This window comes from Lampris incognitus, chromosome 10, assembly GCF_029633865.1.
Source record: "Lampris incognitus isolate fLamInc1 chromosome 10, fLamInc1.hap2, whole genome shotgun sequence".
NCBI classification, from domain to species: Eukaryota; Metazoa; Chordata; class Actinopteri; order Lampriformes; family Lampridae; genus Lampris; species Lampris incognitus.
Window position 1 is genome coordinate 59,942,861 of NC_079220.1, and position 23,074 is coordinate 59,965,934.

Consider the following 23,074-nt stretch of genomic DNA (forward strand, 5'->3'; position numbering starts at 1 on the left):
TGGAAACTGTTTTGTGGGGTCAAATGTATTGGACATGTAAAGAGGTTTTTGCAGTGGAGACGGTGTTTTCTGGGGTCTGATGTATTGGACATGTGAAGGGGTTTTGACAGTGGAGACGGTGTTCAGTGGGTCAGATGTATTGGACATCTAAAGTGTTTTGACAGTGGAGACGGTGTTTTGTGGGTCAGTTGTATTGGACATGTGAAGGGGTTTTGACAGTGGAGACGGTGTTTTGTGGGTCAGATGTATTGGACATGTAAAGGGGTTTTGACAGTGGAGACATTGTTTTGTGGGTCAGATGTATTGTACATGTAAAGAGATTTTGACAGTGGAGATGGTGTTTTGTTGGGTCAGATGTATTGGACATGTAAAGTGGGTTTAACAGTGGAGACGGTGTTTTGTGGGTCAGATGTATTGGACGTGTAAAGGGGTTTTGACAGTGGAGACATTGTTTTGTGGGTCAGATGTATTGGACATGTAAAGAGGTTTTGACAGTGGAGACGGTGTTTTGTGGGTCAGATGTATTGGACATGTAAAGGGGTTTTGACTGTTTAGACGGTGTTTTGTGGAGTCAGATGTATTGTACATGTAAAGAGGTTCTGACAGAGGAGACGGTGTTTTGTGGGTCTGATGTATTGGACATGTAAAGGGGTTTTGACAGTGGAGACGGTGTTTTGTGGGTCAGATGTATTGGACATGTAAAGGGGTTTTGACAGTGGAGATGGTGTTTTGTGGGTCAAATGTATTGTACTTGTAAAGGGGTTTTGACAGTGGAGACGGTGTTTTGTGGGTCAGATGTATTGGACATGTAAAGGGGTTTTGACAGTTTAGACGGTGTTTTGTGGGGTCAGATGTATTGTACATGTAAAGAGGTTTTGACAGTGGAGACGGTGTTTTGTGGGTCAGATGTATTGGACATGTAAAGGGGTTTTGACAGTTTAGATGGTGTTTCGTGGGGTCAGATGTATTGTACATGTAAAGGGGTTTTGACAGTGGAGACAATGTTTTGTGGGTCAGATGTATTGGACATGTAAAGGGGTTTTGACAGTGGAGACGGTGTTTTGTGGGTCAGATGTATTGGACATGTAAAGGGGTTTTGACAGTTTAGACGGTGTTTTGTGGGGTCAGATGTATTGTACATGTAAAGGGGTTTTGACAGTGGAGACAATGTTTTGTGGGTCAGATGTATTGGACATGTAAAGGGGTTTTGACATTGGAGACATTGTTTCGTGGGGTCAGATGTATTGGACATATAAAGGGGTTTTGACAGTGGAGACATTGTTTCGTGGGGTCAGATGCATTGGACATGTAAAGGGGTTTTGACCTTGGAAATGGTGTTTTGTGGGTCAGATGTATTGGACATGGAAAGGGGTTTTGACAGTGGAGACGGTGTTTTGTGGGGTCAGATGTATTGGACATGTAAAGTGGGTTTAACAGTGGAGATGGTGTTTTTTGGGGTCAGATGTATTGGACGTGTAAAGAGGTTTTGACAGTGGAGACAGTGTTTTGTGGGTCAGATGTATTGGACATGTAAAGGGGTTTTGACAGTTTAGATGGTGTTTCGTGGGGTCAGATGTATTGTACATGTAAAGGGGTTTTGACAGTGGAGACAATGTTTTGTGGGTCAGATGTATTGGACATGTAAAGGGGTTTTGACAGTGGAGACGGTGTTTTGTGGGGTCAGATGTATTGTACATGTAAAGAGGTTTTGACAGTGGAGACGGTGTTTTGTGGGTCAGATGTATTGGACATGTAAAGGGGTTTTGACAGTTGAGACTGTGTTTTGTGAGGTCAGATGTATTGGACATGTAAAGAGGTTTTGACAGTGGAGACAGTGTTTTGTGGGTCAGATGTATTGGACATGTAAAGGGGTTTTGACAGTTTAGATGGTGTTTCGTGGGGTCAGATGTATTGTACATGTAAAGGGGTTTTGACAGTGGAGACAATGTTTTGTGGGTCAGATGTATTGGACATGTAAAGGGGTTTTGACAGTGGAGACGGTGTTTTGTGGGGTCAGATGTATTGTACATGTAAAGAGGTTTTGACAGTGGAGACGGTGTTTTGTGGGTCAGATGTATTGGACATGTAAAGGGGTTTTGACAATTGAGACTGTGTTTTGTGAGGTCAGATGTATTGGACATGTAAAGGGTTTTTTACAGTGGAGACGGTGTTTTGTGGGGTCAGATGTATTGGACATGTAAAGAGGTTTTCACAGTGAAGACGTTTTGTAGGGTCACATGTATTGGACATGTAAAGAGGTTTTCACAGTGGAGACGTTTTGTGGGGTCAGATGTATTGGACATGTAAAGGGTTTTTTACAGTAGAGACATTGTTTTGTGGGGTCAGATGTATTGGACATGTAAAGGGGTTTTGACAGTGGAGACGGTGTTTTGTGGGTCCGATTTATTGGACATGTAAAGAGGTTTTGACAGTGGAGACGGTGTTTTGTGGGTCAGATGTATTGGGCATGTAAAGGGCTTTTGACAGTGGAGACGGTGTTTTGTGGGTCAGATGTATTGGACATGTAAAGGGGTTTTGACAGTGGAGACGGTGTTTTGTGGGTCAGATGTATTGGACATGTAAAGGGGTTTTGACAGTGGAGATGGTGTTTTGTGGGTCAGATGTATTGTACATGTAAAGGGGTTTTGACAGTGGAGACGGTGTTTTGTGGGTCAGATGTATTGGACATGTAAAGGGGTTTTGACAGTTTAGACGGTTTTTTGTGGGGTCAGATGTATTGTACATGTAAAGAGGTTTTGACAGTGGAGACGGTGTTTTGTGGGGTCAGATGTATTGGACATGTAAAGGGGTTTTGACAGTTTAGATGGTGTTTTGTGGGGTCAGATGTATTGTACATGTAAAGGGGTTTTGACAGTGGAGACAATGTTTTGTGGGTCAGATGTATTGGACATGTAAAGGGGTTTTGACATTGGAGACATTGTTTCGTGGGGTCAGATGTATTGGACATGTAAAGGGGTTTTGACAGTTTAGACGGTGTTTTGTGGGGTCAGATGTATTGTACATGTAAAGGGGTTTTGACAGTGGAGACATTGTTTCGTGGGGTCAGATGTATTGGACATGTTAAGGGGTTTTGACCTTGGAGATGGTGTTTTGTGGGTCAGATGTATTGGACATGGAAAGGGGTTTTGACATTGGCGACGGTGTTTTGTGGGGTCAGATGTATTGGACATGTAAAGAGGTTTTCACAGTGAAGACGTTTTGTAGGGTCACATGTATTGGACATGTAAAGAGGTTTTCACAGTGGATGTATTGGACATGTAAAGGGTTTTTTACAGTAGAGACATTGTTTTGTGGGGTCAGATGTATTGGACATGTAAAGGGGTTTTGACAGTGGAGACGGTGTTTTGTGGGTCCGATTTATTGGACATGTAAAGAGGTTTTGACAGTGGAGACGGTGTTTTGTGGGTCAGATGTATTGGGCATGTAAAGGGCTTTTGACAGTGGAGACGGTGTTTTGTGGGTCAGATGTATTGGACATGTAAAGGGGTTTTGACAGTGGAGACGGTGTTTTGTGGGTCAGATGTATTGGACATGTAAAGGGGTTTTGACAGTGGAGATGGTGTTTTGTGGGTCAGATGTATTGTACATGTAAAGGGGTTTTGACAGTGGAGACGGTGTTTTGTGGGTCAGATGTATTGGACATGTAAAGGGGTTTTGACAGTTTAGACGGTTTTTTGTGGGGTCAGATGTATTGTACATGTAAAGAGGTTTTGACAGTGGAGACGGTGTTTTGTGGGGTCAGATGTATTGGACATGTAAAGGGGTTTTGACAGTTTAGATGGTGTTTTGTGGGGTCAGATGTATTGTACATGTAAAGGGGTTTTGACAGTGGAGACAATGTTTTGTGGGTCAGATGTATTGGACATGTAAAGGGGTTTTGACATTGGAGACATTGTTTCGTGGGGTCAGATGTATTGGACATGTAAAGGGGTTTTGACAGTTTAGACGGTGTTTTGTGGGGTCAGATGTATTGTACATGTAAAGGGGTTTTGACAGTGGAGACATTGTTTCGTGGGGTCAGATGTATTGGACATGTTAAGGGGTTTTGACCTTGGAGATGGTGTTTTGTGGGTCAGATGTATTGGACATGGAAAGGGGTTTTGACATTGGCGACGGCATTTTTTGGGGTCAGATGTATTGGACATGTAAAGGGGTTTTGACAGTGGAGACGGTGTTTTGTGGGGTCAGATGTATTGGACATGTAAAGAGGTTTTCACAGTGAAGACGTTTTGTAGGGTCACATGTATTGGACATGTAAAGAGGTTTTCACAGTGGAGACGTTTTGTGGCGTCAGATGTATTGTACATGTAAAGGGTTTTTTACAGTAGAGACATTGTTTTGTGGGGTCAGATGTATTGGACATGTAAAGGGGTTTTGACAGTGGAGACGGTGTTTTGTGGGTCCGATGTATTGGACATGTAAAGAGGTTTTGACAGTGGAGACGGTGTTTTGTGGGTCAGATGTATTGGACATGTAAAGGGCTTTTGACAGTGGAGACGGTGTTTTGTGGGTCAGATGTATTGGACATGTAAAGGGGTTTTGACAGTGGAGACGGTGTTTTGTGGGTCAGATGTATTGGACATGTAAAGGGGTTTTGACAGTGGAGACGGTGTTTTGTGGGTCAGATGTATTGGACATGTAAAGGGGTTTTGACAGTGGAGACGGTGTTTTGTGGGTCAGATGTATTGGACATGTAAAGGGGTTTTGACAGTGGAGACGGTGTTTTGTGGGGTCAGATGTATTGGACATGTAAAGGGGTTTTGACAGTGGAGATGGTGTTTCGTGGGTCAGATGTATTGGACATGTCAAGAGGTTTTGACAGTGGAGACGGTGTTTTGTGGGGTCAGATGTATTGGACATGTAAATGGGTTTTGACAGTGGAAACTGTTTCGTGGGTCAGATGTATTGGACATGTAAAGAGGTTTTGACAGTGGAGACGGTGTTTTGTGGGTCAGATGTATTGGACATGTAAAGGGGTTTTGACAGTGGAAACGTTTTGTGTCGACCTTTGTTTTGTGGGGCCAGACATATTGGACATGTAAAAGGGTTTTGACAGTGGAGACGGTGTTTTGTGGGGTCAGACGTATCGGACATGTAAAGATGTTTTTACAGTGCAGACAGTGTTTTATGGGGTCAAATGTATTGGACATGTAAAGGGGGTTTGACGGTGATGACGTTTTTTTTTTAGGTCAGATATATTGGACATATAAAGAGGTTTTTACACTAGAGAGGTTGTTTTGTGTGGACATTTGTTTTGTGGGGTCAGATATATTGGACATGTAAAGAGGTTTTTAAAGTGGAGACGATGTTTTGTTGGGTCAGATGTATTGGACATGTAAAGAAGTTTTTACAGTGGAGACGTTTTGTGGGGTCAGATGTATTGGACATGTAAAAGGGTTTTCACAGTGGAGACGGTTGTTTTGTTGGGTCATATGTATAGGACATGTAAAGATGTTATTACAGTGGAAACGGTGTTTTATGGGGTCAGATATATTGGACATGTATAGAGGTTTTGACAATTGAGACTGTGTTTTGTGGGGTCAATGTATTGGACATGTAAAGGGGTTTTGACAGTGGAGACGGTGTTTTGTGAGGTCAGATGTATTGGACATGTAAAGAGGTTTTTAAAGTTGAGACGATGTATTGTTGGGTCAGATGTATTGGACATGTAAAGAGGTGTTTACTGTAGAGACTGTTTTGTGGGGCCAGATGGTTTGTGGCGTCAGATGTTTTGGAAATGTAAAGACGTTTTTTACAGTGGTGATGGTTTTTTGCAAGGTCAAATGTATTGGATATGTAAATGGGTTTTTACAGTGGAAACTGTTTTGTGGGGTCAAATGTATTGGACATGTAAAGAGTTTTTTGCAGTGGAGACGGTGTTTTCTGGGGTCTGATGTATTGGACATGTAAAGGGGTTTTGAAAGTGGAGATGGTGTTTCGTGGGTCAGATGTATTGGACATGTCAAGAGGTTTTGACAGTGGAGACGGTGTTTTGTGGGGTCAGATGTATTGGACATGTAAATGGGTTTTGACAGTGGAAACTGTTTCGTGGGTCAGATGTATTGGACATGTCAAGAGGTTTTGACAGTGGAGACGGTGTTTTGTGGGGTCAGATGTATTGGACATGTAAATGGGTTTTGACAGTGGAAACTGTTTCGTGGGTCAGATGTATTGGACATGTAAAGAGGTTTTGACAGTGGAGATGGTGTTTTGTGGGTCAGATGTATTGGACATGTAAAGGGGTTTTGACAGTGGAAACGTTTTGTGTCGACCTTTGTTTTGTGGGGCCAGACATATTGGACATGTAAAAGGGTTTTGACAGTGGAGACGGTGTTTTGTGGGGTCAGATGTATTGGACATGTAAAGATGTTTTTACAGTGCAGACATTGTTTTATGGGGTCAAATGTATTGGACATGTAAAGGGGGTTTGACGGTGATGACGTTTTTTTTTTAGGTCAGATATATTGGACATATAAAGAGGTTTTTACACTAGAGAGGTTGTTTTGTGTGGACATTTGTTTTGTGGGGTCAGATATATTGGACATGTAAAGAGGTTTTTAAAGTGGAGACGATGTTTTGTTGGGTCAGATGTATTGGACATGTAAAGAAGTTTTTACAGTGGAGACGTTTTGTGGGGTCAGATGTATTGGACATGTAAAAGGGTTTTCACAGTGGAGACGGTTGTTTTGTTGGGTCATATGTATAGGACATGTAAAGATGTTATTACAGTGGAAACGGTGTTTTATGGGGTCAGATATATTGGACATGTATAGAGGTTTTGACAATTGAGACTGTGTTTTGTGGGGTCAATGTATTGGACATGTAAAGGGGTTTTGACAGTGGAGACGGTGTTTTGTGAGGTCAGATGTATTGGACATGTAAAGAGGTTTTTAAAGTTGAGACGATGTTTTGTTGGGTCAGATGTATTGGACATGTAAAGAGGTGTTTACTGTAGAGACATTGTTTTGTGGGGCCAGATGGTTTGTGGCGTCAGATGTATTGGAAATGTAAAGACGTTTTTTACAGTGGTGATGGTTTTTTGCAAGGTCAAATGTATTGGATATGTAAATGGGTTTTTACAGTGGAAACTGTTTTGTGGGGTCAAATGTATTGGACATGTAAAGAGGTTTTTGCAGTGGAGACGGTGTTTTCTGGGGTCTGATGTATTGGACATGTAAAGGGGTTTTGACAGTGGAGACGGTGTTCAGTGGGTCAGATGTATTGGACATCTAAAGTGTTTTGACAGTGGAGACGGTGTTTTGTGGGTCAGTTGTATTGGACATGTGAAGGGGTTTTGACAGTGGAGACGGTGTTTTGTGGGTCAGATGTATTGGACATGTAAAGGGGTTTTGACAGTGGAGACATTGTTTTGTGGGTCAGATGTATTGTACATGTAAAGAGATTTTGACAGTGGAGACGGTGTTTTGTTGGGTCAGATGTATTGGACATGTAAAGTGGGTTTAACAGTGGAGACGGTGTTTTGTGGGTCAGATGTATTGGACGTGTAAAGGGGTTTTGACAGTGGAGACATTGTTTTGTGGGTCAGATGTATTGGACATGTAAAGAGGTTTTGACAGTGGAGACGGTGTTTTGTGGGTCAGATGTATTGGACATGTAAAGGGGTTTTGACAGTTTAGACGGTGTTTTGTGGGGTCAGATGTATTGGACATGTAAAGGGGTTTTGACAGTGGAGACGGTGTTTTGTGGGTCAGATGTATTGGACGTGTAAAGAGGTTTTGACAGTGGAGACAGTGTTTTGTGGGTCAGATGTATTGGACATGGAAAGGGGTTTTGACAGTGGAGACGGTGTTTTGTGGGTCAGATGTATTGGACATGTAAAGGGGTTTTGACAGTGGAGACAGTGTTTTGTGGGTCAGATGAATTGGACATGTAAAGGGTTTTGACAGTTTAGACGGTGTTTTGGGGGTTCAGATGTATTGTACATGTAAAGAGGTTTTGACAGTGGAGATGGTGTTTTGTTGGGTCAGATGTATTGGACATGTAAAGTGGGTTTAACAGTGGAGACGGTGTTTTGTGGGTCAGATGTATTGGACGTGTAAAGGGGTTTTGACAGTGGAGACGGTGTTTTGTGGGTCAGATGTATTGGACGTGTAAAGAGGTTTTGACAGTGGAGACAGTGTTTTGTGGGTCAGATGTATTGGACATGGAAAGGGGTTTTGACAGTGGAGACGGTGTTTTGTGGGTCAGATGTATTGGACATGTAAAGGGGTTTTGACAGTGGAGACAGTGTTTTGTGGGGTCAGATGTATTGGACATGTAAAGGGTTTTGACAGTTTAGACGGTGTTTTGTGGGGTCAGATGTATTGTACATGTAAAGAGGTTTTGACAGTGGAGACGGTGTTTTGTTGGGTCAGATGTATTGGACATGTAAAGTGGGTTTAACAGTGGAGACGGTGTTTTGTGGGTCAGATGTATTGGACGTGTAAAGGGGTTTTGACAGTGGAGACGGTGTTTTGTGGGTCAGATGTATTGGACATGTGAAGAGGTGTTGACAGTGGAGACGGTGTTTTGTGGGTCAGATGTATTGGACATGTAAAGGGGTTTTGACTGTTTAGACGGTGTTTTGTGGAGTCTGATGTATTGTACATGTAAAGGGGTTTTGACAGTGGAGACGGTGTTTTGTGGGTCAGATGTATTGGACATGTAAAGGGGTTTTGACAGTTTAGACGGTGTTTTGTGGGGTCAGATGTATTGTACATGTAAAGAGGTTTTGACAGTGGAGACGGTGTTTTGTGGGTCAGATGTATTGGACATGTAAAGGGGTTTTGACAGTTTAGATGGTGTTTTGTGGGGTCAGATGTATTGTACATGTAAAGGGGTTTTGACAGTGGAGACAATGTTTTGTGGGTCAGATGTATTGGACATGTAAAGGGGTTTTGACATTGGAGACATTGTTTTGTGGGGTCAGATGTATTGGACATGTAAAGGGGTTTGACATTGGAGATGGTGTTTTGTGGGTCAGATGTATTGGACATGTAAAGGGGTTTTGACAGTTTAGACGGTGTTTTGTGGGGTCAGATGTATTGTACATGTAAAGGGGTTTTGACAGTGGAGACAATGTTTTGTGGGTCAGATGTATTGGACATGTAAAGGGGTTTTGACATTGGAGACATTGTTTGGTGGGGTCAGATGTATTGGACATGTAAAGGGGTTTTGACCTTGGAGATGGGGTTTTCTGGGTCAGATATATTGGACATGGAAAGGGGTTTTGACATTGGAGACGGTATTTTTTGGGGTCAGATGTATTGGACATGTAAAGGGGTTTTGACAGTGGAGACGGTGTTTTGTGGGGTCAGATGTATTGTACATGTAAAGAGGTTTTGACAGTGGAGACGGTGTTTTGTGGGTCAGATGTATTGGACATGTAAAGGGGTTTTGACAGTTTAGACGGTGTTTTGTGGGGTCAGATGTATTGTACATGTAAAGGGGTTTTGACAGTGGAGACAATGTTTTGTGGGTCAGATGTATTGGACATGTAAAGGGGTTTTGACATTGGAGACATTGTTTCGTGGGGTCAGATGTATTGGACATATAAAGGGGTTTTGACAGTGGAGACATTGTTTCGTGGGGTCAGATGTATTGGACATGTAAAGGGGTTTTGACCTTGGAGATGGTGTTTTGTGGGTCAGATGTATTGGACATGGAAAGGGGTTTTGACAGTGGAGATGGTGTTTTGTGGGGTCAGATGTATTGGACATGTTAAGTGGGTTTAACAGTGGAGATGGTGTTTTTTGGGGACAGATGTATTGGACGTGTAAAGAGGTTTTGACAGTGGAGACAGTGTTTTGTGGGTCAGATGTATTGGACATGGAAAGGGGTTTTGACAGTGGAGACGGTGTTTTGTGGGTCAGATGTATTGGACATGTAAAGGGGTTTTGACAGTGGAGACAGTGTTTTGTGGGTCAGATGTATTGGACATGTAAAGGGGTTTTGACAGTTTAGACGGTGTTTTGTGGGGTCAGATGTATTGGACATGTAAAGGGGTTTTGACAGTGGAGACGGTGTTTTGTGGGTCAGATGTATTGGACGTGTAAAGAGGTTTTGACAGTGGAGACGGTGTTTTGTGGGTCAGATGTATTGGACATGGAAAGGGGTTTTGACAGTGGAGACGGTGTTTTGTGGGTCAGATGTATTGGACATGTAAAGGGGTATTGACAGTGGAGACAGTGTTTTGTGGGTCAGATGTATTGGACATGTAAAGGGTTTTGACAGTTTAGACGGTGTTTTGTGGGGTCAGATGTATTGGACATGTAAAGGGGTTTTGACAGTGGAGACAGTGTTTTGTGGGTCAGATGTATTGGACATGTAAAGGGGTTTTCACAGTTTAGACGGTGTTTTGTGGGGTCAGATGTATTGTACATGTAAAGGGGTTTTGAAGGTGGAGACGGTGTTTTGTGGGTCAGATGTATTGGACATGTAAAGGGGTTTTGACAGTGGAGACGGTGTTTTGTGGGGTCAGGTGTATTGGACATGTAAAGGGTTTTGACAGTGGAGACGGTGTTTTGTGGGTCAGATGTATTGGACATGTAAGGGGGTTTTGACAGTGGAGACGGTGTTTTGTGGGTTCAGATGTATTGGACATGTAAGGGGGTTTTGACAGTGGAGACGGTGTTTTGTGGGTCAGATGTATTGGACATGTAAAGTGGGTTTTGACAGTGGAGACGGTGTTTTGTGGGTCAGATGTATTGGACATGTAAAGGGGTTTTGACAGTGGAGACGGTGTTTTGTGGGGTCAGATGTATTGGACATGTAAAGAGGTTTTGACATTGGAGACGGTGTTTTGTGGCTCAGATGTATTGGGCATGTAAAGAGGTTTTGACATTGGAGACGGTGTTCAGTGGGTCAGATGTATTGGACATTTAAAGTGTTTTGACAGTGGATACGGTGTTTTGTGGGTCAGTTGTATTAGACATGTAAAGGGGTTTTGACAGTGGAGACGGTGTTTTGTGGGTCAGATGTATTGGACATGTAAAGAGGTTTTGACAGTGGAGACCGTGTTTTGTTGGGTCAGATGTATTGGACATGTAAAGGGGTTTTGACAGTGGAGACGGTGTTTTGTGGGTCAGATGTATTGGACATGTAAAGGGGTTTTGACATTGGAGACATTGTTTCGTGGGGTCAGATGTATTGGACATGTAAAGGGGTTTTGACATTGGACATGGTGTTTTGTGGGTCAGATGTATTGGACATGTAAAGGGGTTTTGACAGTTTAGACGGTTTTTTGTGGGGTCAGATGTATTGTACATGTAAAGAGGTTTTGACAGTGGAGACGGTGTTTTGTGGGGTCAGATGTATTGGACATGTAATGGGGTTTTGACAGTTTAGATGGTGTTTTGTGGGGTCAGATGTATTGTACATGTAAAGGGGTTTTGACAGTGGAGACAATGTTTTGTGGGTCAGATGTATTGGACATGTAAAGGGGTTTTGACATTGGAGACATTGTTTCGTGGGGTCAGATGTATTGGACATGTAAAGGGGTTTTGACATTGGACATGGTGTTTTGTGGGTCAGATGTATTGGACATGTAAAGGGGTTTTGACAGTGGAGACAGTGTTTTGTGGGTCAGATGTATTGGACATGTAAAGGGGTTTTCACAGTTTAGACGGTGTTTTGTGGGGTCAGATGTATTGTACATGTAAAGGGGTTTTGAAGGTGGAGACGGTGTTTTGTGGGTCAGATGTATTGGACATGTAAAGGGGTTTTGACAGTGGAGACGGTGTTTTGTGGGGTCAGGTGTATTGGACATGTAAAGGGTTTTGACAGTGGAGACGGTGTTTTGTGGGTCAGATGTATTGGACATGTAAGGGGGTTTTGACAGTGGAGACGGTGTTTTGTGGGTTCAGATGTATTGGACATGTAAGGGGGTTTTGACAGTGGAGACGGTGTTTTGTAGGTCAGATGTATTGGACATGTAAAGTGGGTTTTGACAGTGGAGACGGTGTTTTGTGGGTCAGATGTATTGGACATGTAAAGGGGTTTTGACAGTGGAGACGGTGTTTTGTGGGGTCAGATGTATTGGACATGTAAAGAGGTTTTGACATTGGAGACGGTGTTTTGTGGCTCAGATGTATTGGGCATGTAAAGAGGTTTTGACATTGGAGACGGTGTTCAGTGGGTCAGATGTATTGGACATTTAAAGTGTTTTGACAGTGGATACGGTGTTTTGTGGGTCAGATGTATTGGACATGTAAAGGGGTTTTGACAGTTTAGACGGTTTTTTGTGGGGTCAGATGTATTGTACATGTAAAGAGGTTTTGACAGTGGAGACGGTGTTTTGTGGGGTCAGATGTATTGGACATGTAATGGGGTTTTGACAGTTTAGATGGTGTTTTGTGGGGTCAGATGTATTGTACATGTAAAGGGGTTTTGACAGTGGAGACAATGTTTTGTGGGTCAGATGTATTGGACATGTAAAGGAGTTTTGACATTGGAGACATTGTTTCGTGGGGTCAGATGTATTGGACATGTAAAGGGGTTTTGACATTGGACATGGTGTTTTGTGGGTCAGATGTATTGGACATGTAAAGGGGTTTTGACAGTTTAGATGGTGTTTTGTGGGGTCAGATGTATTGTACATGTAAAGGGGTTTTGACAGTGGAGACATTGTTTCGTGGGGTCAGATGTATTGGACATGTTAAGGGGTTTTGACCTTGGAGATGGTGTTTTGTGGGTCAGATGTATTGGACATGGAAAGGGGTTTTGACATTGGCGACGGTATTTTTTGGGGTCAGATGTATTGGACATGTAAAGGGGTTTTGACAGTGGAGACGGTGTTTTGTGGGGTCAGATGTATTGTACATGTAAAGAGGTTTTGACAGTGGAGACGGTGTTTTGTGGGTCAGATGTATTGGACATGTAAAGGGGTTTTGACAGTTTAGACGGTTTTTTTTGGGGTCAGATGTATTGTACATGTAAAGGGGTTTTGACAGTGGAGACTGTTTCGTGGGGTCAGATGTATTGGACATGTAAAGTGGTTTTGACATTGGAGATGGTGTTTTGTGGGTCAGATGTATTGGACATGGAAAGGGGTTTTGACATTGGAGATGGTATTTTTTGGGGTCAGATGTATTGGACATGTAAAGGGGTTTTGACAGTGGAGACAGTGTTTTGTGGGTCAGATGTATTGGACATGTAAAGGCGTTTTGACAGTTTAGACGGTGTTTTGTGGGGTCAGATGTATTGGACATGTAAAGGGGTTTTGACAGTGGAGACAGTGTTTTGTGGGTCAGATGTATTGGACATGTAAAGGGGTTTTGACAGTTTAGACGGTGTTTTGTGGGGTCAGATGTATTGTACATGTAAAGGGGTTTTGAAGGTGGAGACGGTGTTTTGTGGGTCAGATGTATTGGACATGTAAAGGGGTTTTGACAGTGGAGACGGTGTTTTGTGGGGTCAGGTGTATTGGACATGTAAAGGGTTTTGACAGTGGAGAAGGTGTTTTGTGGGGTCAGATGTATTGGACATGTAAAGAGGTTTTGACATTGGAGACGGTGTTTTGTGGCTCAGATGTATTGGACATGTAAAGGGGTTTTGACAGTGGAGACGGTGTTTTGTGGGGTCAGATGTATTGGACATGTAAAGGGCTTTTGACATTGGAGACGGTGTTTTGTGGGTCAGATGTATTGGACATGTAAAGAGGTTTTGACATTGGAGACGGTGTTTTGTGGGTCAGATGTATTGGACATGTAAAGGGGTTTTGACAGTGGAGACGGTTTTTTTTATGGGGTCAGATGTATTGGACATGTAAAGGGGTGTGATGTTTGATTGTTTGAGTGGGTCTGAATATGGAAGCATGTTAACAAACAATAATCGGGTTGTTGTGGACAACGCAGCCGTTCATCAGCATCTGTCCGTTTGTACTTCTCATTAGTGTAAGGGTGCCGTCATTTATTAAGTAGTTGTCTTTGTTCATTTGTTTGTTTAATTATTTTTTATTTTGGGACAGTATATATTTGACCAGTCATTCCCGATTTGACTTGGAAGCCGTTTAACCCACGGTGTCTTTGACATGGCTGTGAGCAGCTAGACACCCTGCTGAAGTCCTCGTGTCCCCATGTCCCTGCCTGGCTAACTCTCTCTCTCTCTCTCTCTCTCTCTCTCTCTCTCTCTCTCTCTCTCTCTCTCTCTCTCTCTCTCTCTCTCTCTCTCTCTCTCTCTCTCTCTCATTAGACCCTGTAGTGTTGTGTGTAGTCACACAATGGCCCAAACTCTCCAGATGGCGATCCCGAACTTTGGCAACAGTGTTCTGGAGTGTCTGAATGAGCAGCGGCTGCAGGGCCTCTACTGCGATGTGTCTGTGGTGGTGAAGGGTCATACCTTCAAGGTAAGCTGCTGGCACTCTAGTGAGGAACTTGTTTTGATAATGACGATTAAACCAAATTAATGAATCAGCCCTGTCACGCTGGTATCCCACCATTTAATACCATTGTTAATTGGAATTACAATTTTTCCCCTTAGGGAGGGTTGCTGGCTTTTCTTATAGTGCATCTGATTAACTTTCTGTTCTGCCTTCCTAACTTACCTACCTACATCTGATAACTGACAAAGAATGCAGTTTCCCCTTTTCTGATTGTCTCTATATTGTGTAAAATCCCAGTAGGAATTTCAGAGGGCAGTGCGGTATTTTGACAGAACATGCTCGTATGAGAGATACTACAGTTGAGCACGAGGTCTTCATCCCAGCTGGTACCCCCATCAGCATCATTTGGCTGAACAGTGAAACCAATTTTTTTTTTTTACACAGTCTTTGGATAGAGAGGCATTGTTGCATGCATGCCATGTCACCTAGCCCACTAATGTCAAACCTAGCCCCCCCAATGTCAAACCTAGCTCCCTAATGGCAAACCTAGCCCCTTAAGGCCAAACCTAGCGACCTAAGGTCAAACCTACCCCCCTAATATCAAACCAAGCCCCCTAAGGTCAAACCTAGCCCTCTAAGGTCAAACTTGGCCCCCTAAGGTCAAACCTAGCCCCCCAATTTTGTCAAATCTAGCCCCCTAATTTCAAAACTAGCCCCTTTATGTCAAACCTAGCCCCCCAATGTCACACCTAGCCCCCTAAGGTGAAACCTAGCCCACTAATGTCATACCTAGCGCCCCAATATCAAACATAGCCCCCCAATGTCAAACCTAGCTCCCTAAGGCCAAACCTAGCCCACTAGTGTCAAACCTAGCGCCCCAATGTCAAACCTACCCCCCCAATGTCAAACCTACCCCCGTAAGGTCCAAGCTAGCCCCCAATGTCAAACGTAGCCCCCAATGTTAAACCTAGCCCCCCAATGTCAAACCTAGCTCCCTAAGGCCAAACCTAACCCCCTAAGGTCAAACCTAGCCCCCCAATGTCACACCTAGCCCCCTAAGGTCATACCTAGCCCACAATGTCAAACCTAGCCCCCGATGACAAACCTAGCCCCCTAATGTCAAACCTAGCCCCCTAAGGTCCAACCTAGCCCCCAATATAAAACATATATATATATATATATATATAAAACCTAGCCCCCTAAGGTCAAACCTAGCCTCCAATGTCAAACGTAGCCCCCAATGTCAAACCTAGCCCCCCAATGTCAAACCTAGGTCCCTAAGGCCAAACATAGCCCCCTAAGGTCAAACCTAGCCCCCAAATGTCAAACCTAGCCCCCCCGATGTCAAACCTAGCTTCCTAATGTCAAACCTAGCCCCTTAAGGCCAAACCTAGCGACCTAAGGTCAAACCTACCCCCCTAATATCAAACCAAGCCCCCTAAGGTCAAACCTAGCCCCCTAATGTCAAACCTAGCCCTCTAAGGTCAAACTTAGCCCCCTAAGGTCAAACCTAGTCTCCAATGGGAAACGTAGCCCCCAATGTCAAACGTAGCCCCCCAATGTCAAACCTAGGTCCCTAAGGCCAAACATAGCCCCCTAAGGACAAACCTAGCCCCCTAATGTCAAACCTAGCCCCCCGATGTCAAACCTAGCCCCCTAAGGTCAAACCTAGTCTCCAATGTGAAACGTAGCCCCCAATGTTAAACGTAGCCCCCCAATGTCAAACCTAGGTCCCTAAGGCCAAACATAGCCCCCTAAGGACAAACCTAGCCCCCTAATGTCAAACCTAGCCCCCCGATGTCAAACCTAGCCCCCTAATGTCAAACCTAGCTCCCTAAGGTCAAACCTAGCCTGTAATGTCAAACCTAGCCCCTCAATGTCAAACCTAGCCCCCCAGTCTCAAACCTAGCCCCGCAATGTCAAACCTAGCCCCCTAAGGTCAAACCTAAACCCTCCAATGTCAAACCTAGCTCCCTAATACCAGGCCCCCAAGCTGAAACCTAGCCCCCTAAGGTCAAACCTAGCCCCCAATGTCACACCTAACCCCCTAATGTCAAAACTAGCCCCCAATATCGCACCTAGCCCCCTAATGTCAAACGTAGCCCTCTAAGGTCAAACCTAGCCCCTAAGGTCCAACCTAGCCCCCTAAGGTCAAACCTAGCCCCCCAATGTCTAACCTAGCCCCCTAAGGTCAAACCTAGCCCATAATGTCAAACCTAGCCCATAATGTCAAACCTAGCCCCTATGGTCCAACCTTGCCCCCAATATAAAACCTAGTCCCCTAAGGTCAAACCTAGCCCCCAATGTCAAACCTAGCCCCCTAAGGTCAAACCTAGCCCATAATGTCAAACCTAGCCTCCCGATGTCAAACCTAGCCCCCTAAGGTCAAACCAGCCCCCTAATGTCAAACCTAGCCCCCATATCTAGCGGCAATATGTGCTTTCATTTTGGACTGTTATGAACAGAAGTTAAAATAGATGAAGGTTGATCTGGTATTAACTTTTACCCTCATAGCTCTAGATGTAAATGTTTACAAGTTCTGCTACTCTCTTACAATATGTGTTTTTATTAGATACATTTCCTTTTTATACATTCATGTTGCCAGACTGAAAAAGAAAGCTTCTGTTAATTGTACTTTGCTACAAGAGTCTTTACACAAGCTATATTTAACCTTCAGTCACTGTGGGTTAAATGGTACATAAGGCTGTCAATAAAGTTTTAAATGACATACCACTTCCTTTGCACAGATGTGCACACGGTGGCAGTAAGCCAGTTTTCTTGAGAAGACACTAAACACTTGCTGCTTACTCGGTCTCAGCTAAATGTGTAAAATGTAAATGTAATTATGTCCATACAGTGCGCAAAGTCAAAACTGCAAAACGTTTAATCGTTCTCTTGAGAATTTCAAGGTGACACTCAATATTTGATGTACTTACATGATAGATTTACATGCAAACAGATTTCCTTTTTCATATCCTGGTATATTTAAGATAATAGATAATCTATGGATATCAAAATCATGAATGGTTTTGCAGTTGCTCATTTTAATAGTTGTACTTTTCTGGAAAAACAGTAGGGCCCATGGTAATGTTTTTTATATCTTTAGCATAGGAACCAAATGCAGAAAGAGAACGGATAGCTTGAAATGAATGATTGATGAGGTAGCAAAACTGGCATTTCTAGGATGCACACATTGCAGAACAATCTCATAAAAGATATTTACCAGCAGATACTACAACATCAATAGCTGAAACACAAACTCGGCCTTGTTTTTCTGTTTGGCGACTGGGAAGGTGATGATGTAAAAGCATGGTTGCTTATGTCTTGATGCATGCTCAATAATCCAGAAGGTACTATTCACAGATGGTTTGGGAATGTTTGCAATCACAGATCAGAGAAATCCTCTGTGAATAGTACACGTGGCCATTGAAACTGTAGTTAATGGTCACACCCATAGTATCTGCATATGAAACTGGTCGTTGGTTTGGGTCGCTATGCCACTATTGTTTATAAGGGTGGGGTACCTGCAGTCACTGTATTGTTTATAAGGGTGGGGACACCTGCAGTCAGTTTAGCAGGTCACTTCGGTGAGTGATGAAACATTTCTCTCAATAAACATTGTGCCCAGAACTGATTCAACCTTCTTTGACACTTGTTTCTGTTGCAATTTAGATTCATCTTTTGGATTTGTAGTGGTCAAACGTCCCTTCAATTACCACATATCACCTTAGATGTCAGTAGTGCCTGGCTCAAACTACACGAATTCAGGCCGATTTTGACCCGATTGCGTTGCTGCTGACCATCGCCCAAATATGAACGTCGGGAACGACAAATGCTCTTGTAGTGTGACATAATCCAAGATCAGCATAGATGCCCCACGACCCCGACTCGACAGGTCTAGCAAGTCAGAATTTTTTTTGCATTTTCCGTCTAGTTTGACACCCCTGACCGACGCTCAAATACGTGTTCCTGATGCTGACCAGTAGGATAACAGAATGCTTTCTGGCACGCATAGGTGAACAAAGATGGCGAAGAGAAAGGCTGTGGCTGTGAGATCAGAGAAATGGAACAGCAAAACTGAGGAAAAGTTCGTTGAGCTGTGGAGACAAAACCCCTGCCTTTATTACCTTTTTTCAATGGAGTACCATGACAAACTCAAAAGAGAAATGTTATCTCACGTTCTCTTTGAAGGATAGACAGCCCATATTGTCCTCTTTGTGACACCTAGGGACGGGTCCACAATCACTTTTTCTTTGTTTTTTTTTTCTTTTCTGAGCTCAAGACTGCTAGCATCACACATAGCGCTTCTTCCATGACTGACACTTGTTGATCCGCCTCCCCAACGACCTATGAACTCGCGTACGGTCGTGATGACAGCAGATGATGTGATGATGGCAGCATATGATAATGGGTCGGGATCATACTTGTAGTGTGGCCAGTCTGGCGGCCAAGACAGGACACGAATTTATAGCAGTAGTCTGACATAGTGCCATCGTGAAAGACAAAAAATATCGTGTAGTCTGATCCGGGCATAAGTTAAACAAAAAAAGGATATTCAGGATTGTAACTGTAACCCTTCCTCTTCCATTTAAGGCTCATCGAGCTGTGTTGGCTGCCAGCAGTTCTTATTTCAGAGACCTTTTCAGCAGCAGCAGCAGCAGTAGTGGTGGAAGTAATGGCAGTGAAAAGAGTCCCACAGTTGTGGAGCTACCTCCAGCTGTACAACCCCAGAGTTTCCAGCAGATCCTGGCCTTCTGTTACACGGGCCGTCTCAGCATGACTGTGGGGGACCAGTTCCTCCTCATGTATACAGCAGGCTTCCTGCAGATTCAGCAAATCATGGAAAAGGGCACCGAATTCTTCCTAAAGGTAAATCTGTGCTAGAAAGGCTAGTTCGAAGGTGCAAAAGCATGGATTAGGTTCTATCTGATTTTTCCAGTAATAATGACAATTATAATGTTCTCTTCTAGGCAGTAGGCTGGAGGGAATTACTATGTGTTTGGTCGCGCGTGCATGCGTGTGTGTGTGTGTGTGTGTGTGTGTGTGTGTGTGTGTGTGTCTTGTAACGATGAATAGCTACAATATGATGATGCTCTCATTATGAATTTTGGGGGCGCCACCTACAAGACGTAGGAGATTAAGATAAAACCCAAATTAATCAGTTTCAGATCTGAAGTTGTAAATTTTCCATTACAGGGATTTCTGTCTTTGCTTCAGAGAAACACATACAATGACTTTCAATAAAAAAATAAATAAATGGCTAAATGTCTACCAACAATAGAATAAATCAGTAAATGGATGAATATATGAAAATCAAAATCAAATAGGTGACTGAAATAACCCTTTCACATGACAAACAGCTAATAATCACTTCGTTTGGCGATGTATCAGAGGTCGGGGCCTTGAGAGGCTTTTCACCAAGACTGGAATTGCTGTTCATAAACAAATGTATTTGGATCATATACTCCATTACAAAAATGCTATTTCAACAGCTAAAACATCCTATTATGCAAATATCATCAGTACAGTTAAAGGGAATACTTGAATTCTCTTCTCCACAGATAAAAGGTTACTAAATCCACCTGAAACCAATATGAACAGTAACCCTTCTAATGAACAATACTCTGCTTTTTTGAAGTTTTTCCAACTCCAAAATTAGTACCATTCATGAGCAGCTAGCCTATGCTAACATCATGCAGACTGACTTACCATCAGCAAGCACCGTGAAATTGTCCCCATCCATTGTCCTATGTGACTTAAGTCTTCCAACTGAAAATCACATTTTTGAACTTATTACCGAGTCTAGCACCTCCACATGTCACCTGGATCCAATTCCCACAACCCTAGTTAAAACATGTTTGCCCTCCATGATCTCCCTGATATCCTCCATCATCAACTCCTCTCTATCCACTAGTACAGTTCCCTTTTCACTGAAGGTTGCCATAATCAGACCAACTCTGAAAAAACCTAGTTTAGATTCGAATGACCAAAATGACTACTGGCCTATTTCCAATTTACCATTCATATCCAAAATCCTTGAGAGGGTAGTTGCATCTCAACTCCAGATCTACCTTGATAAAAATAATCTCTTTGAACAATTCCAATGTGGATTTCACCCCAAACATAGCACAGAAACAGCCCTGGTTAAGATCACTAATGACCTCCTTCATGCAGCTGACTGCGGTCTACTCTCTATCCTCATCCTCCTTGACCTCACCGCAGCCTTTGATACTATATCCCATCAGCTCCTTGTGGCTCGTCTGGCTAGCATTGGAGTTGGGGGTACTGTGTATCAGTGGTTTGCTTCCTACCTTACAGACAGGACACATTTTGTACAAATTCAGAATTACTGGTAAGAAAGTTTGATAGTTCCTTGTGGAGTTCCACAGGGCTCAGTGTTGAGTCACTCTTGTTTATTATTTACCTCCTCCCTCATGGCGATATCTTCCAGCACTATGGTATCCATTTCCACTGCTATGCTGATGATACACAGCTTTATGTGACCACTAAGCCAACTGTTTATTATTTACCTCCTCCCTCATGGCGATATCTTCCAGCAATATGGTATCCATTTCCACTGCTATGCTGATGATACACAACTTTATGTCTCCACTAAGCCCACTTCCAATCTCCCCTCCAGTACCCTCATGACTTGTCTCCATGATATATAGATATGGATGACTAACAATTAGCTAAAATTAGGCAGTAGTAACTGTCACAGTGGATTAACTTAAAAATTTTATTAACATTCAAAGCTCTTCATAATCTATCTCCTGCTTATCTCACAGACCTCCTTCGCACTTACACTCCCATCTTGTTCCCTGTGGTCTTCACCAGCAGGTCTATTGACACTACCAGCCATCAACCTCAGCACAATGGGTTCCAGGGCTTTCTCCTATGTTGCACCCAAACTCTGGAACTCCATCACATTGGCTTACTGAATTCCATGACATAATTCAAAACTTCTTAAAACCCGCCTTTTTAAGCTAACATACTCACTTTAACAGCATTAACAGCATCAAATTCATCTTCTTTTTTTTTTTTACTTCTGCTGATGTGTCCTCTATTGCTTATTGTTTGTTTTATTGTAGATTGCGCTGGTTTTTTTTTACTGTTTTGTTTTATTGTATTTGATGTAAGGTGACCTTGAGTGTCATGAAAGGTGGCTTTAAATAGAATACATTATTATATGTGACTGTCAGAACTACCGGAGAAGGCGGGACATTGTGAAATGATTAAAATCTCTCTAAGGCTTCAAATGAAGATTTTAGATTGTTATTCGACATCAACTCTTATCAAAGTCAGCAGTTATGACTCGAGCCTACTTTAGATGAAGCGTCGCTGTAGAGATGATTTGGTCTGGCTGGAGGCTGCTTGTAGACAATGCAGGCTTATTCCTGACATTTGTGTGAGAATGAATCCACAAGGGAGTTGAGGTTGCCCGGCAAAAATGTCTAGCGGTCGCTGGGTCATCGCTGATGTCCCTGTATGGGCTGTATGTAGCGTACCCTGGGCAAAATTGCTTGGGTTATTCCTGGCAAAAGTCAGATGCTGGAAGACGACAAAATCTTTACTGGCTCCATGGCAAGGTGGCTTGGAGTTCTAACCTTTGGCCGAACGGTGGCCCAGTGGTTAGCACTGTTGCCTCATAGCAAGAAGGTCCTGGGTTCGAACCTCATGCCGTCCCAGGTCCTTTCTGTGTGGAGTTTGCATGTTTTCCCCTTGTCGGCGTGGGTTTCCTCCAGGCACTCCAGTTTCCAACCACCATCAAAAAGACATGTATGTTAGGGTTGATACTAGGACTGTCAATGAATATTCCAAATTAGAATATATAACTGAATTGTACAAAAAACAAAAACAAAAAACCAGACATTTGAGGGTGAAAATTAATATTCGTTTGTGTAAAATGAAAAATTGCATTACCGTGGCTGTCTGCCTCGCAAATTCTCGTGAGGGCCTTGGCCGCTGCACTGAATACGCTGCATGACGGACAGGAGTCACACGTCACTTTCATTGGTTGAAAATGAAATGTAGCTCAAGCTGAAACAAGCAAATAATTCAACAACAACTGTGTGGTAAAGATGGCGGAGAGTTCACAACCCAACTCAGCTGCAGAGAGAGTGATTTTCACTCCAAGCAATCTAAAAAGCCCGTTTGTAAATACTTAGGATTTTGGTCAGAAAACAGAAAATTTGTGGAACCTCGAGATAAAGTCACATACAAGCTATGTAAGCTACAGTTAGCTTACCATTCCACATCTAGTAACCTGAAGGCACATGAAGTTTTATGGTATCAGACATTATTTTGTTTATTTTATAATGTGTAGGTCTATCTTTTAAAAGTCAAATCAATTTTATTTGTATAGCCCAATATCACAAATTACAGATTTGCCTCAAGGGGCTTTACAGCAACACAATATCCTATCTAAGGACAGGATGTTGTGTTGCTGTAAAAGACATGTTTACATTGAAATAAATATACCTATACAAGTAGTTATGTCTCTCATTATATTGGTTTGCCCTTTTATGGACATGCACAAAATATGTTCGAATGGGATCGAATCTGTTATTTTTTAGAAGAGTACATTACATTACAGTCTAGCCGACGCTTTTATCGAAAGCGACTTACAATAAGTGCATTAAACGTAAGAAATCAGGAGAACTACTAGTCATCAGAGGTCATAAGTGCATCTAAACAAGCATCTAAGAGCAAAACCAGTGCTAAAGTAAAAGT

General features: G+C 42.8%; 1 protein-coding gene across 1 annotated transcript in view; it reads left to right on the forward strand.

Moving 5' to 3' along the window:
* Positions 1-23,074, forward strand: part of LOC130119949 (nucleus accumbens-associated protein 1) — a 102,315-nt gene that overhangs the window by 17,847 nt on the left and 61,394 nt on the right. Inside the window, exons 2-3 of the mRNA XM_056288553.1 lie at positions 14,212-14,365; positions 18,935-19,210. Coding sequence (XP_056144528.1) covers positions 14,240-14,365; positions 18,935-19,210 — 402 coding nt within the window. The 5' untranslated portion in view covers positions 14,212-14,239. The remainder of the gene's footprint in view (positions 1-14,211; positions 14,366-18,934; positions 19,211-23,074) is intronic.